Below are 15,284 nucleotides of genomic sequence, written 5' to 3' on the forward strand. Positions count from 1 at the left end.
AACCTCCGTCAACCTTCCGTTCTATTTTTCTTTCTGTGTGCCTTGTTTTTACAACCCGTTTCTGGTTATCTGAAGGTTTGCAAGACCCCCCCTTTATTTTAAAAATGATGAACAATAAACAAAGCTCATTTTTACAGTTTTTGAGGTGAGTTTCCTTCATAATTGACTCATCAAATCAGATCATCTAATCATTGAGTAGTCAAATCAGAAGTTAATTAGAATAAGCTTGTTTGCACCTTCCAGTATGGATGGCATTCCCATATTAAACACATACTTGATGGAGGACATTAACTGACTTTTGAATCAAGCTGCGAGTTTCAGGCCTAAAAAAAGCCAGTGCAGAAATGCTAAGAACTGCAGTTCCACTATAGACCACTCCACAGACTTCCATGGTAAACCATGAAACTTTAAAGATTCACAGCTTTGGTTTCTGTTGATAGTTGCCTCCTTCATAACTGCAGAATGGGTGACTCTATTGCTCATAACTACTTCTATTCAACTGTATTTGTTTTTGTGGAGTCTATTGGATTAGAATTATCTCAAAAACATGTTTGTTGTTTGTTACATACCATCCTGTAGCTTGCTTTTTGTTTTCAGGTTGCTGCTGGTTGTGCAATTGTGTGGGGGATATTTTCTTGGAACGCTGCTTGAGTATTCTTGCTGACCATATCCATGCCTTTAAGACCTCTTTTCAGCAGAATAATGGAGCATGCCATAAAGTTAAAAAAAAACCCAAATAACTGCTTTCTTGAACATGACCATGAGTTAACTGAAGTCAAATGCTCTCAGGAGTCACCAGATCAGATGTGGTGACGCTATCATGTCGGTGTGGACCAATATCAGATCTGAAGGCAACAGAGAACGCCAGCAACCACATTTTTTATGTCTAATAAAGCAAAGCACAACTACACAAGTTGTGCTTTACCACAAATTATCATTCATTTGTCGTACTCTATAATTTCCTATTTTAGGAATTAATTTATTATTGAATGTGTATCTTTCATCAGTGCATTTTAATTAAGTGTTATTGTGCCGTATCAAGAGGAAATACAATGCTTGGATGAATACATAATTAATTACATGAATATAGCAGTTAAGGTTAAGATAACAGAAACACTTTAAATGAAATCAATTAAATTAAATGTGATCATCTGACTCAAACTTTTATTGTTGTTACATTGAAGGCGTGTCCTTTTTTTCAGTGCTAATTGTGCTAACTATTACTTACTCATCACATTTCACTGATTAATTTTAAGGGATTCTGTCACCGTTTTACTATGTGAACTTTACATAATTATTTGTCGCTCTGTGAACATTACTGACACTTCCTATCTGCAATAGTTAAGAAACACACTCAGGACACAATAACCCTGCACAAACCTCCCGTTATTTGAAAAAGACGCTATGATGTCGGTGTGGACCAGAAGATAGGCAACAGACAACCTCAGCAAGCACATTTTTGTTACGTCTACGCCATACAGCTGCTGTTCTATAGGAGAAATAGTGCAAGTTTACATATGTGCTTAGTTTATTTAATCTTTATGTGTAGGATTTTCTATATGTTACAACAAGTCTTACTGTTCATTTTAACGGCACATTATATTGGCTATTGATGCACTCTGAGAAGATTGAAGATCTCCACAAAAGCAAGAAATTACGCTAAATTTTTGTGGTTACAAACTGATAAAAATGACGCTGCTGTACTGTGTAGACTATTAACTTGCTATGAAGCTATTTCACTGCAGTTTTACTGTCATTTTAGGAGTTCTAGCGAAATCTCCATAAACAGTTTCTTACTATAAAATACAACAGCATCTCCTCATCGACGTACCCTGAATTCAGTTTCTTTCCTAAACTATGTGAAGAAATCAGCTCTATTGCAATTTACAGTCTCTGTAATGATAATATTGATGACACGTTGTACTTGTTGCCATAAATGTGCTTTTCTCCGCAATGAAACATCAGAATCAGAATCACTTTTATTGTAAACAAACGAGGAATTTGTTGTTGTGCCATAGGGCAAAAAACAGTGGCACAGAAATAATAAAATAGATACACACAAAAGGGATTTATGCCAACTACTGACAGATACAGAATACAAATGAGAAAATAAGAAATATGTAGCGATTATGAGCGGAGGGGTGGAGTGTAAAATATAGGTAGGACATGATGTGCAAAGTGCATATCAGTACATATCAGTCACACCTACTTCACATGCTGAAGCACCGAAGCGGTCGGCGCTCTGCTCACTCAGCTCATCTGAGAGCTTTGCTGCCACTCACTGCTGATGCTGTGCACGTAGCATTTCAAAAACCACCTCTGCAAACATCCACCTGTAGGCTCTGAGTCAACATTCCCCTAGGGGGGGAAGTTATTATCATCACTCCCGATTCTCTGCTCACTCCCTGCTGAGGTATGTATTTCCTCATGGAGCCTAGATGCCAAATATCAAATCCGTACTACTTTTACTGCAGCTGCCGCTACTATATACCACATTACTATACTGAAACTACAGCTCATTTAAAATAACTGGCTTGTAATATTTAATCTTTCAAAGAAGTTACTTCAGTCAATTTCAAACAAATTAGTACCACAGAAACAATAAAATATTACTTGAAGTAGTATAGGAGAAACTGGCACCTGAATCTGGCATTACACTGTTAAAAAGTTGGTGTAAAATTCCAGGTTGCTAGGTTTGATAGCTTTTAACTATTACTTTACAGTGAACTTCCTCTAATCTACAACAACAGTAAAATAACAATACTGTTCTGTAAAAAATATGAGCTTTGCAGTATAATATTGTTAAATATAAGGATACACCTTGGAAAAAAAGATTTGAAGCGCAAAATATAACTTATAATATTTTAAATGTATTCTTCTAAAGTGTAGGTTTGTGAGTATTTTTAGCACAATATTTTAGCAGTTTACATTAACTTTTAGCCACTCCTAGGCCTCTTTTTTCATGAGGGGGTTGTGTATCCATCTTTTCTCAAAGGTTCCTCTATCCAAAAGATATTTAGGAACAGTAAGGACCAAAATCAGTAATTCAAAGAAACCTCTAAGAGGATTTTTCAGTAGATGACCTCAAACAGTTCTGAGCAGCAGAAGACCAGTTGATACAACCAATTGCTGGAGTAACTATTTGTGATTCATGGTTTCTATAACAACACACAGAACACACAGCTGTCTAAACAGTTTTAAATCAATGCTGCAACTGAATTTAACATAAAGACAAAGACATTCATTGTTTCTATGACTAAAGGCTCACAGAAACAATGTGTAACAAGGACACTCGCCTCTGTGATGTTGGTGTAGTGCAAAACATCAATCAGCAACGCCCACTACAACATGCTCACAATGCAGACTTACGTTGGCAGCTGAATCCTCCGCGGGTTTTGTTCCTCCCTCTTCTGGTAAGTCCGGCGCCGTGGGCACTGAGACAGGCAGCAGGGGAGAGCGAGCCTTACCGGCCTGACCCAGAGAGGCCGTCTTCACCTGGGGCTTCGGGAGGCTCGCACCTGGAGACACAGATGAAGTTTTTTTTCAAGAAGTGTTTGCTCCTGGGATTTGGGTTTCTTTTTTTCAACTTTTACTTGCTGACAAATTTGAAAACATTTTTCATGTAGTGTCCACTTTTTTAAGTTATGATGTTCCAACAACAACTAGGATGACTGAACTGAACCTAATGAATGCTGTGCTTGTCGAGGACATACTGAAAGCACATCAGCTAATGAGTGCTAGAATGTCACTGTATACGGCCTGTTTTATATTCTCATTTTGAGTTTTTTTCCACCAAATCTGGGTGATGTCAGCGATGAGGATGGGGGAAGGTTTTTATCAAGATATAGAGGGAAAATCCATCTGTTTGGAAAAAACAATATCAGGAAAAGTATAATCCGGGCCGGATGGGTGACAACTGCTGGTTCTTGCAAACAGAGATGGATGTGCACGCTGACCTTGTTGACAGAAATATGCTTTAACTTGCCTGTGGAATTGTCATCTGGTTTGTTTTCAGAAGAAACCCATTTCAACAGTGTTGATGGGAAACACTGAGTGAAACATAAAAAATCTTTGGTAGTATTTCCCTTCGACTTGCTACTAGGAATCCACCACAAAGAAGCAAAACAAATAACTGCAGACAAAAACAAAGATTGAAACAAGACGACAAGTAAAAAAGAAAGGACCACAAGAGTTACCTTTGTATTACCGACTGCTGGCCAGGTATTGCATCATTCCTCTAAAATGGATGAGTACTTGCATGGTACTTTTTCTTGTTGGACACTCAATGCACTTTTATCTACAAACCACACTCATCTATTCACACACACATCCATAGCACTTTATTATGTGTGTGTAGTATGAGTGCTCACACAGAATAAAATGATCCCACACTGATGGATGCAGTGAAGGCACATTCGGGTTCAATATCTTACCCAAGGACACTTCAACATGGGGACTACCAACCTTCCAATTACTGGCCTTCCCCTTCTTCCTCCTAAGCTACAGCTGCCTAAAAATATTAGAGGCATTTATGCAAACGGAAAAATGGCTCGGAAGTTATTGACTTCCTGGGGATATCCCACGTGGGTACTTATCCTCTGGTAGTACCTAGAACTGCTAACTGGGCAGGCCACCAGGGGGTACTACAGACTTCAAATGTATTAGTCAAAGCAATTAAAGGTTCTAATGCTCTTTTTCCTTTTTTGGCTACAAATCTGGTTGCCTGAGGCTCTGTGGCCTGCAGTTACTATTGAGCTGTTCCACAAAGTGAAATGTTATTAATAGATAATCAGGCCAGCCCTTGTTTTGCAGAACGGCTTGTCTCCTGAAAATTGCTATTTAATACTGACCTCCATGTAGTCTGTAGTTTGACCTGATAACACAGAGCTCCTATTGATTGCTCTAAATGACAAATTCACATGTAACTAAGTGAGCCATCAGACTGCAAACAGATTTAGAGTCTGAGCCATTCACTCATCTGCATGAAAATCCATCCACCCACTCATCTAACACTTTCCAATTCATATAGTCCATTTGGCCTCCATCGCTCTTAGTCAATAAAAATGAAATGCAAACATATAAATACTTGGAATGGATCACAAAGTCAACTAACAAGGAAAGAAATAGGAACAAAATAAAACTGGCATTCAAGCAGAAGAAAAACTAATTAATAAAAGACAAAATATATCAATAAATACATGTAACTGCTGTCTCCACAATACAAACAGGAAATTGAAAGATCCCCCCATACGCACTACAAAGCGAAGGTGATGAAAAGAAAAAAACTGGAGACAAAAGACATTTTTTTCCTCATCTCTGAGTCCCTGAATAGCCTCCTCATATCTGAAGACGTCCTGAGGCTTCTTCCACCCACAGCCCCCTCCTCCATTCGCTGCCCTGCACTACTTCACTTCACTTGATCGATACATCTATTCTGCTCCCTGAGAAACAAAACACCTGGAACATCTTCGATAGGAGTGGATTACACCGGAGACTGCCAAGTTTTAAACTACTTTAAACATTAACGGTGTAGAAAACTTCACGTTATACTGTGTACTCAGGAATTTATTAAAGCACAAAATGGGAAAACATGTAATTGTACGAACAACAGAAGTACAACACCAACTGTCCAGACGCTCAACAAAGAATATACACTATTTGTAAAGAAGGCAGCAAATTCCTTTTTATCACATTATAAAAGCAAAACTGACTTTGGAAGTATAACTCTTTTGGGATTAGAGAAACACTGCAGTCATGCTGGCTGTTGATTGAAAGAAACAAAATTGGTGTCAAAATGTGCAACACTGTCAACAAAAACCTTCAACATGGTAGGTCAGTAGCCACCAAATACTGCTGGGCTTTACTTGTGGCTAAAGTAAAAAATGAAAGAAACCAGAGCTGTCACAGTGCTTTTTAATGGTACTTTTATGGTTTCAATAAACCATAAGACCTTTGGAAGGAAATGCATTTACATTGATAAATCCATTTGAGACACCCACAACTTCTGTTTTTCCTTTTCTATAAGATATTCAAATAGTTCAATACAGAAAACAGCCAGTGCCATAACTGCACCAACAGCAGCCAGGGTTAGGTCCACATGTGTTTGCTTTCCAGGATGTACACTGTGTTCATAGTGTGATACATGAAAGTATACTAAATACGTACATATGCGCTTGTTTGGTTCAGCAATGATGACATTTTAGTGACTTCTCATTAGATTTTTTTAAATGTACTTTATGAAATGACAAATCTAGCTGATATTTGTAGAGATCTCATCTTCTCTCCAATGCAAATGAGTTTGCCAGTCTCAGTGCTGGCCTGGCTCTCTTATCTAACTGTGTTTAATTAATGGAGGAGTTAACCAATTATCTGGGTTTCTACAATTTTTGCAAATGAGTGAAGCTGATTTATACTGCTAGCACAGTTATACTGTAATAAGTGTAAGCAGAGATCGCTACACCACCGATCCTTCAATTTGCTTATTTTTCCTTTGAATATGAGCTTGTTTTGTCATTTTTTAAAATGTCTTTTAGAAGTGTGGCTACAACAGTCAGATGTCATTTACACTGGGTTGCGTATACAATTTGAACCTGACCACCTGTATCTTTGCATTTTTCACCCACCAGAGCTGGAAGAAGGGAACTAAAAATATAAATACGCTTAGCATTTTTCATCTAGACTTGTGGAGTGTACTGACCTTGGAGGGGCACCAGAGTGGCTTTGAGTCTGTATTTTTCAGTCCGGCTTTCACAGTAATACTGACCTTGTGTGGCTCTGAATGTCTCTACGTCTGGTGCAGAAATTGCTGCCAGCTTCATTTCCAACTGAAGCACGACCAAACGTGTTTGTATGACTTCTCAGCACGCTGCTGTCAGACCGAATCCAAACTGAACTGAGCTCCAGAAAAAAAAAAAAAGAAAAAAAAATGTGGAAAAACACAATGAGCTGCCGCAGTATAAAGCTGAAGCAAAGGTTACACATCCACAGTGGAGAAAGCCATAAAAGAGAGTTTCACGGTGCCTAGCTCACCCTCAGGGGGTTTGTCAGAGAGGGATGGGGGGCGGAGGTGGGGGGACCCATGGCTCGTCTGCTCAGAGAGAGGTGGATATATTTACCAGACAAGCAGGAGTGGAGGTGTGAAATGCCCGCCGGGGGTCACATCAGAGGTGTCTGTGTCTGCTTTTGGGTCGAAAGCACAGATGGAAAGATTTACAGCGATAGGAGATGAAGATGGAAGGGGCGGGGTTATTGATCCGGAGAACAAAAAAAACTTGTCTTTGAGAAGATATCGCATCTCTGGAGGGAGTCAGACGACGTCTCATCCGTTTCATAGAAAAGTTTTATGTTTCTTTGTCTGCTTGTTTACCTTTTTCCCGTTTTCTGTCTGGTTTGACCCATGCGTGTCTCCAGCTACCTGACCAATGATTTTTGTGATCCAAGGCTTAGAATAGTTTTCTTCTACTGGAATTATATGGAGGTCAGTTTCTACGATGAAAAGAAACAAAAAAAACAGAAAGTGTAGAAGAAAAAAAATTAACAGTAACACTATTATTATTACTATCATTATTATTATTATTAGTGGGAAAACAAAAAATGGGAATACTACAAAACTGTAAAGTATAACAACTCAAAGTTATATTCAAATTTAAAATGTGGACTTTTGGTACTTTATCTAGAATTTATTTATATTGTTTTATTATCTTAATTTTATCTTTTATGTTATTATATTAGTATATTACAATCTTGACTTGCCATCATAGTTTTTTGAGTTTCTATTCAAGATTTGGAGAGAAACTCTGAAACAGAAAGCAGTTTATATTCAGAGCTGGCTATAATTCAGTCAGGGACCTGGTTATCTAAGGCAGATGGCTATTTCAGTCTGCACTTATTTCTGGCAGTATGCCGAAAATAAATAAGTGCAGATGGATGTGGTTCAGTCTGAATTCAGTTTGAATCAATACATTATTTGGATTCCTCCATCAGCTGATGCAAAGGTCATCCAAATGACTGTGGCTGTCATGTAGAGGAAGTCAAATGTTATCCATCATGGAAACCCCGACCACCCTCAGCACCACTTACTGTACAGGCTGTATTCAGCTCTGCAGCCGCAGAAAAAGAGATGGAAAATCTGTCCTACCTCATACATTTGTTCCTTTTTAAAATTGTGTTCTACTTTGTATTTTTTGAGCTCCTTTGTTTGTTTTATGTAACTTTTTTTCTAATTTGGATTTTGTATAAACTGTGCTTCTCCTTTTGTGTAATATCCATCCATTTTCATATGAGCCTATCCCAGACGAGCCTAAGACGAAACACCAAGTGCACCTTTGACAAGTCACCAGTCTATCGCAGGGCGATTTATAACATTACGATACTGATACGGTATCAATATACGTCAGAAGTTAGTGTTATTATTCTCCTAATTTAGTAATAATTTTTTACTTCACATCAACTTCTCTTAGTATCTCTACATGATGACAAAATCTCATAATATTGATAACAGCCTGCTACCCTATAATATTGTTTTAGTCAACTTTATTGATAAGTTAATACCTCATAAAAAGATTCAATATGATTTTTTGTGAGCAAAACATCTCATTTACATTTTTTCATGCCCCTTAATCAGGTTTTGTTAATCCTATTTTCCTGTCTTTTTGGTAAAAACTGGCTTCTGTAAAATGAGACTTGAAGTACCTTAAACTTTCTAATTTGAATATTACAAAGTGAGTATGAAGCCTTTGATGTTTTAAGGCCTCAGAGCACATCCTGATCACCTCACCATGTCTGATCAAACCGCAGATTGAAGACCAACTCTTCCCTCCTCCATCCTCTTCTAAACCCCCATCACAATTTCTGCATGCCTGCAGGTACAGTCTTTCAAAACACCTTCATCTTTCATCTCTAACATGATATGGCCAGTAAAAGGTCATAAGAATACGAGATCACAGCTTTGACCTGTCTTTTATCTGCATGATGATGAAATGATAATTATACAGCATGAATTATTTGTCAGTGTGGGTCAGTGTTTCACCGTTTCAGATCCTGTTCTTAGTTTTTTCTTGACTGCACCAATATATTTTTGCTATACATTCAACCATAATGACTTTACCAACCCCTGATATTTTCTGTAGCATCACCCTTAGAATAAACTACCATGCCGTTTGTATAGTGAAGGGTAGCAATCATTCCAATCCCTAGAAAACGAGTCGTCAAATGGATGATTTGAGAATATAAAAAAAATAAAACACGTTTCTTTCTCCGCCCTAACACGACCATTCAATTGTTACAGATAACCATTTTAAAGCACCAGAGCTTTTCATTGGTAATAACGCTGTTCCTCTGAGGCGAGATGAAGGTGTGCCCTTAAAAACATCCATCACAGCTGGCTCTGTGTCTGCCTCCAGCTGTGGCTGTAATGTCTTTTCTCAGTATCAGACACTGAGTCAGACAATCCCATTACAGCTTCCAGCATTAAACCGCACATTCAGGCCAATTTAGGTGAATAACTGCCCACCATCACACTTTAGTCTGCAGATGGGCTTTGGAGACTCGATTTAAAAAGAGAAGAAGGTCTCAATTTATAAAGTGATATAAAATAAGTGAGCAGAGCGGTGGAGGTTTCTGTGGTCTGCTTCAGCTGAAGGTCGAAAATAGAAGCTGCTGACAGCATTCACTTATGATTCAATCACATTGTTTTGAAAGATGCAACATGGATATTTCAAGAAAGAAGCCTGAAGGAGGTTGGATTTACAACGCTGAACATCATGCAGACCAAGAGACCTGTCAGCAACACTGTAGCAACCTCTGGTTGGCAGGTAAAAATGTGTATTCCATGACCAGTGGCCAAGAGGCTGGGCTCAGTGTTGTTGGCTGTAACTGGGTGCTGCACCAAAAACCTCCTTGTCATTGCTTTGATTGCTAGCAGATAGCTGCATTCACCCATAGTTTCCATGGAAAACTCCCACCTACTTACAAACATTTGCCAACAACTCTCAGAGTGGCAATTAATCTTAAAAAAATGTGACCCAAACAGGAAATGGAGATCATTGCTCTACAAACTAAAAGTCGCACCTCTTGATGCAAAACTTTTACAGCTGAATGGCCTCAGTTTTCTTTTTGCTCCCATTTGGCGAGTAGTTGCTGATTGCTTAAAGAAATGTTGGTGTCTTCCATGTGAACTGTGAACAATCTTTCAGTGACTTAAACAATACACAATACTGTACACCTCTTTGCAATGAATTTAACCTATCAAGTGCCACCAACCACCTGCCAATAGATCAGGAAACACAAATTTTTCTCTTCTGACCAGTGGTGGCCAGCCAGTCTCCTTGGACCTCTTGCTCAAGATATACTGCTATCAGAAGTCCTGCTTTCTAAAGTCCTTCATCTTTAATCCTTGAGTTGAGCACAAACTGTACATAAAAGCGACTGTGATGTCAATCATTGGTTAGTAGGCTAATGCTGGCATCAACATACTGGCAATAATAGTCAGTTTTACTAAAATAAAAAGCAAGCAATTACTTCATGTTTTACGAACCCCTCCAGTTAGCCCATTGGTGCACAGGTTCTGGCCCCTGGGCTGCATTGTTTGACACCCCTGATCTAAAGAAAACTACATAATCTCACACATGCTCCATCACATGCTCTCTCTTCCCCTCTCTCTTTTTCTGTCTCACCCAAACAATCCAATTATACCATGAAAACATCTCATTATTTTCACCCAGGGAGTCATTCAGACCTGGATAAACACACAAACAAGACCAACAATGAACATCAAAAGCCATCGCTCACTGGTATGTTTTTTCTCCCTGGAGGGGGGTGGGGAATAGAGGTAGTGCTGCCTAGCTTTGAGGCTCTGTTGTAGGGAGGGGGCTAAAGTGAGGGTGGGCGGGGTCACGGGGCGAGCGGCAGGTCTCTCGGAGTTGTCGCTTCAGGCTCGCGATTTCTCAGCGAAAGATTTCCAGGAGCCAAAAATCAATGTTAATCTGAGGCCACCTGGGCATGTAAACAGAGCCATAATGGAACTGTATACACCCACGCACACACACAGAGGTGATACACACCTAACGAAAGAGGAAATGCACAACAAATACAGCTACACACATACAAACAGAGCCCAGGGATCACATGTACTGTAAGATGCTCCCCCCCCCCCCCCCCCCCCCTTTTTTTTTTCCTCATTGCTGCAGGCTACCAGAGACAGTATGGCAAGATGAGGCGCAGAGGGACAGAAAGATCTAAAAAAGACAGTTAACAAGCGAGACAAAGGACAAAGACAGAAAAAAGTAAAGAAAACCGAGAGGGAATTAGGGAATGTCTAAGAGGAGTGGTGCTCTTGCCTCCAGTATACTTCATTTTCTCGTATCTCATGGGGAACACTTTCGGGACTTACAAGTTTTAAAAGGACATGGTAGAGCCACATAGTGATGTGCAATCTAATATTAACCAGAGCTTTAAAAATTCAGCTGGGAGTAGTCCTGATTATTAGAAATTATATTAGTTACCTTGACTTTATTTACCTTTATTGTAGGGTACAGACATTCACGATGAAACTGCTGATCAAGCTCAGAAGGGCAGAAGTCAGGAGTGATGAGACCAGAGATAGTCAACAAAGTTCAGTGACTTGTAGCAACGACAAGAGAAATAATGTCAGATGAGCAGGTACTCATCTCATCCCCGAGCCAAGTGACTGACCTCTGATTGACAACTCACTTTAGTGCCACCTGCAGAGTTCTGACATCTCAGTCGCCTCTCCAACTAAATTCTATTTCACTGACTTAGTGCCAGTTCAGTTGTCTCAAGGCGCTTTATATCGCAAAGCAAAGACCTTACAGCATTAGACCAAGAGGGCCAAGAATCTAAAGATCCGTTTTCACAGGAAGAGACCTCAGGTAGAAGGTTGGGGTTTGAGCCAAAAGAGAAGCAGAAAAGAGAAGCAGAGAGAGACCAGGAACAGCAAACAGGACGACAACACAAACTATAGAAGAGAGTAAAGCTAATGCTATTAACAGTGGCTGCAAAGTGCTTAGTGCATTATGGGAAGTCTCCATTCCACCCAGAGGCATAACTAAGCAATGATTGACCTGAGGCAGCCATAACTATTAGCTTTGTCAAAATGGAAAGTATGACTTTTCAAAGTAGAGATGTCTTTCTCCTGAACCTGAACAGTTGTGGAAATTTGAGGAAAATTTGTCATTTATGGAAAAGGTTTGTGACCAGTTGACGTCAGCTATGCGACAATTTGTTCTTGGGCAAATGTATCATAGAGTCGGTGCAGTCGCGTTGTGAATGACATTTAATAAGCCAAAAAAAAGAAAAACTAAATGAGTGTACTTGTTTATTACGTTGAACTGGCCCAGTTAGTCCGTCAGGATCTGTGGTTAATAATCTCTTTTTTCCATGATGATAGATGTTCCACTTGTGTTTAATGACCTTTGGGAGGTTAAATCTGTTTCAGCTTGTGGTTGTCTGGTTGAAGAACATGCCATGACTACAAATCATAAGGAAACCTTGTGTTACCCAGTTGCTGTCCATGGTGCTGATCGGGAGCTGGAAAGATGCTACAGTTACCTTTGATTACTGTTATACACAGTGTGTGTGTGTGTGTGTGTGTGTGTGTGTGTGTGTGTGTGTGTGTGTGTGTGTGTTCATAAGATAGAGAGGAAGCGAGGGAGACAGTGAACTGCTTTACTGGAATAATATCATCTTGTGAGGTCTTTAAGATGTGACAGGACTCAACAACTACGCAGACAGGTTCACAGCCGCTGCGTTGCTTGAATTCTTTGCCAGGAAGCCACAAAAATGAGTTTTGATGACAGACATTGAGAAAAATCAGGTACTAAGCAAAGCCGGGAGGTTTTATTTTCTGTTCTTCTTGGATAACTGTGAAAAATTTCAACCCAGCTCATATTTTTAAGATATTTCAATCCAACATGGTTAACTGACTGAGAACACAAGTAAAAAGAATCAGAGGGGACTCTGATTCCCGTGAGACCAAAATTTTTTTCAAACATAATGCCTGAGAGAGGGAGAGAGAGAGAGGGAGATTTGATATATGGAATATGGAGAAACCGACAGGTAACATAAAAAGTGAAAGAAAGAACAGAGGAAGGTCGGTCCAGATCAGATCCAACCCTCTGGCTAATGTCAAGGCCAGTTACAGTATATCTTTCTACAAATACACACACACACACAGTGTAGAAGCCTGAGGCTAATGCATTTAACTTCCCTGAATAAAATATTAAACAAAGCACAGAGGCTCACTGGAGAGAACCAAGCTTAAACACAAAGTCACTGGAATCTGACAAACCAATCAGCAACAGGCTGCATCTTAGGGACCGGCTGCAGACGCAAAGCAGAAGAGGAATTTAAAAAAAGTGTCATCATTACAAGACAAACTTTACTTATTGTCCTGCTAGTGGTTCAGTAGAGGAATGGTACAAAGCTGTTGGCATTTCATAATCTAAGCATGCTTTGTACTGTGAAGGATTCAAAGACCTTTTGATTACAGTAAATATACATAAGTTGGAATTAATATGAATTACGGACACTTTAATGCAAAAGAACAGAGCACAAGCTCACATGTTCTACACATATACTCTACAATTCACAGCTTTACATGACAATTGTTACTCTAATCTTCTTTATAAAAACTTTATTAATGGTGTTATTTTTATAGAAATTTGTTGCAGATTGGCTGCGTGGTCTGCAACAGTTATGGAACTTTGTACCTCTCCAAGAAAGGTGGAAAGAAAATGAATATACTAACTTAAAGAATATTTTATTCACCTACATGCACTCAGTTTATTTCAGGTCAGTGTAACAGTCTCTACTTTATTTTGTTGTCCTTTTGTGGTCATGCTAGTTTCTGTCCTTTGCTCTCAGCTTCACCACGTGTGCCCAGGAGAGAAGAGTTCGTTGTGTTATTGTAGGGTCTTTACATCACATTAGAAAGCACATTGAAGCAACTGTTGTTATTATTTGGTGTCAATAAAATATAAATATATTAATAATACATGTATTAATAAAAGTGAATTGAATCCATCATTCCTTAAGCAAAGAAACAACAACAACCACTGATAATCTATAATCAGATAATTTAGTTCAGTGCACCAAATCAAAACAGCCGTCTACAATATAAAGTGCCTTGGGTAAAGACTGTACAGTACTAGAAAGAAACCCAAACAATCAGATGACCTTTTATGAGAAAGCACTTGGAGATGGTAAAAAGGAAAAACTCCCTTTTAACAGAAAGAAACTCCAGCAGAATCATCTAAAGTCAAAAGATAAACAATTTAGACTGAAATCTGAGCATTTTTGAATGCTCAATCAGCCGCTAGAGGTTTAGCTGCTGATTCCAGGAAAATTATTCCTGCCAAGAACACTAGAATCAGTCCTGGTCCATTATAAGAAATCCTACATTATTAGTCATAACACATGCATTAAGCAGCTGTACTCACTGGACTGTGGCAGCATAGAAGTGTACACCTTGGGGTCGATGGTCCCCATGGGTGGTGGCAGCAGTGGGTTGGTGAAGCTTCTTAGCGGATGGGTGGGCCGCACGCAGGCTGTCGGGATGGTCCGACCGCTCCCACCCTGGGCCTCCTCTGCCGCTGCAGTGGCTGCAGGGGCACCCGGGACTGGGCCTATCGAGGGAAGGTGCTCCCCAGGCGGGGCTGAGGAACCGGGGAGGAGAGGAGCAGTCTGCTGTGTTGGAGGCTGTTGCTGGAGAAGAGGATTGGAGGAGGCATCTGTGGACAAAGCTAAGAATGGGGAAGTAGATAAACGGATGTAGCATGTTAAGCAGGAAGGAGGTAAAAAAAAAAAAAAGATTCGATGGGAGGTTAAGAAGAGATGAGAAATATTAGGGAGGGGAATTTGAGAGAAAAGACAAAACATCCTATTAGCCATTTATGAAGAGCAAAAGAACGGTCAGAGAAAAGACAGACTAATCACAACAAGTCTGAGTAACACAGTTATAAATTCTGGAAAGAGATTGTGCTGAATTTTAATTGTATTCTTTGGCACTACAAGGCAAGTACAATCTAGTAATTGTCCATTATCCTTTAAAAAGCAGACATCTTTACACTCAAGTAGTAATAAATATGACAACGGGCCAGAGGGAACATGTAAATTTGGGCCTTAAACTTGTTGAAATTCCACTACTGTGTTGCAGTTACTGTGTTTGTCTTCTCTCACGAAGTTACAGCTTGTCATTTATCCAGTCGTCTTTAAAATTTAATAAATCTCATCTGTATAATTTAACACTTTATTTAAAACGCCAATCT

At 39.4% G+C, this 15,284-nt stretch overlaps 1 protein-coding gene across 1 annotated transcript in view; it reads right to left on the minus strand.

Annotated features, from left to right (window-relative positions):
• Positions 1–15,284, minus strand: part of dcc (DCC netrin 1 receptor) — a 329,297-nt gene that overhangs the window by 10,859 nt on the left and 303,154 nt on the right. The window contains exons 27-28 of the mRNA XM_063465291.1: positions 14,457–14,759; positions 3,370–3,518 (exon numbers count right to left, since the gene is read on the minus strand). Of these exons, the coding sequence (XP_063321361.1) occupies positions 3,370–3,518; positions 14,457–14,759 (452 nt within the window). The remainder of the gene's footprint in view (positions 1–3,369; positions 3,519–14,456; positions 14,760–15,284) is intronic.

Source organism: Pelmatolapia mariae, linkage group LG20, assembly GCF_036321145.2.
Source record: "Pelmatolapia mariae isolate MD_Pm_ZW linkage group LG20, Pm_UMD_F_2, whole genome shotgun sequence".
Taxonomy (NCBI): Eukaryota; Metazoa; Chordata; class Actinopteri; order Cichliformes; family Cichlidae; genus Pelmatolapia; species Pelmatolapia mariae.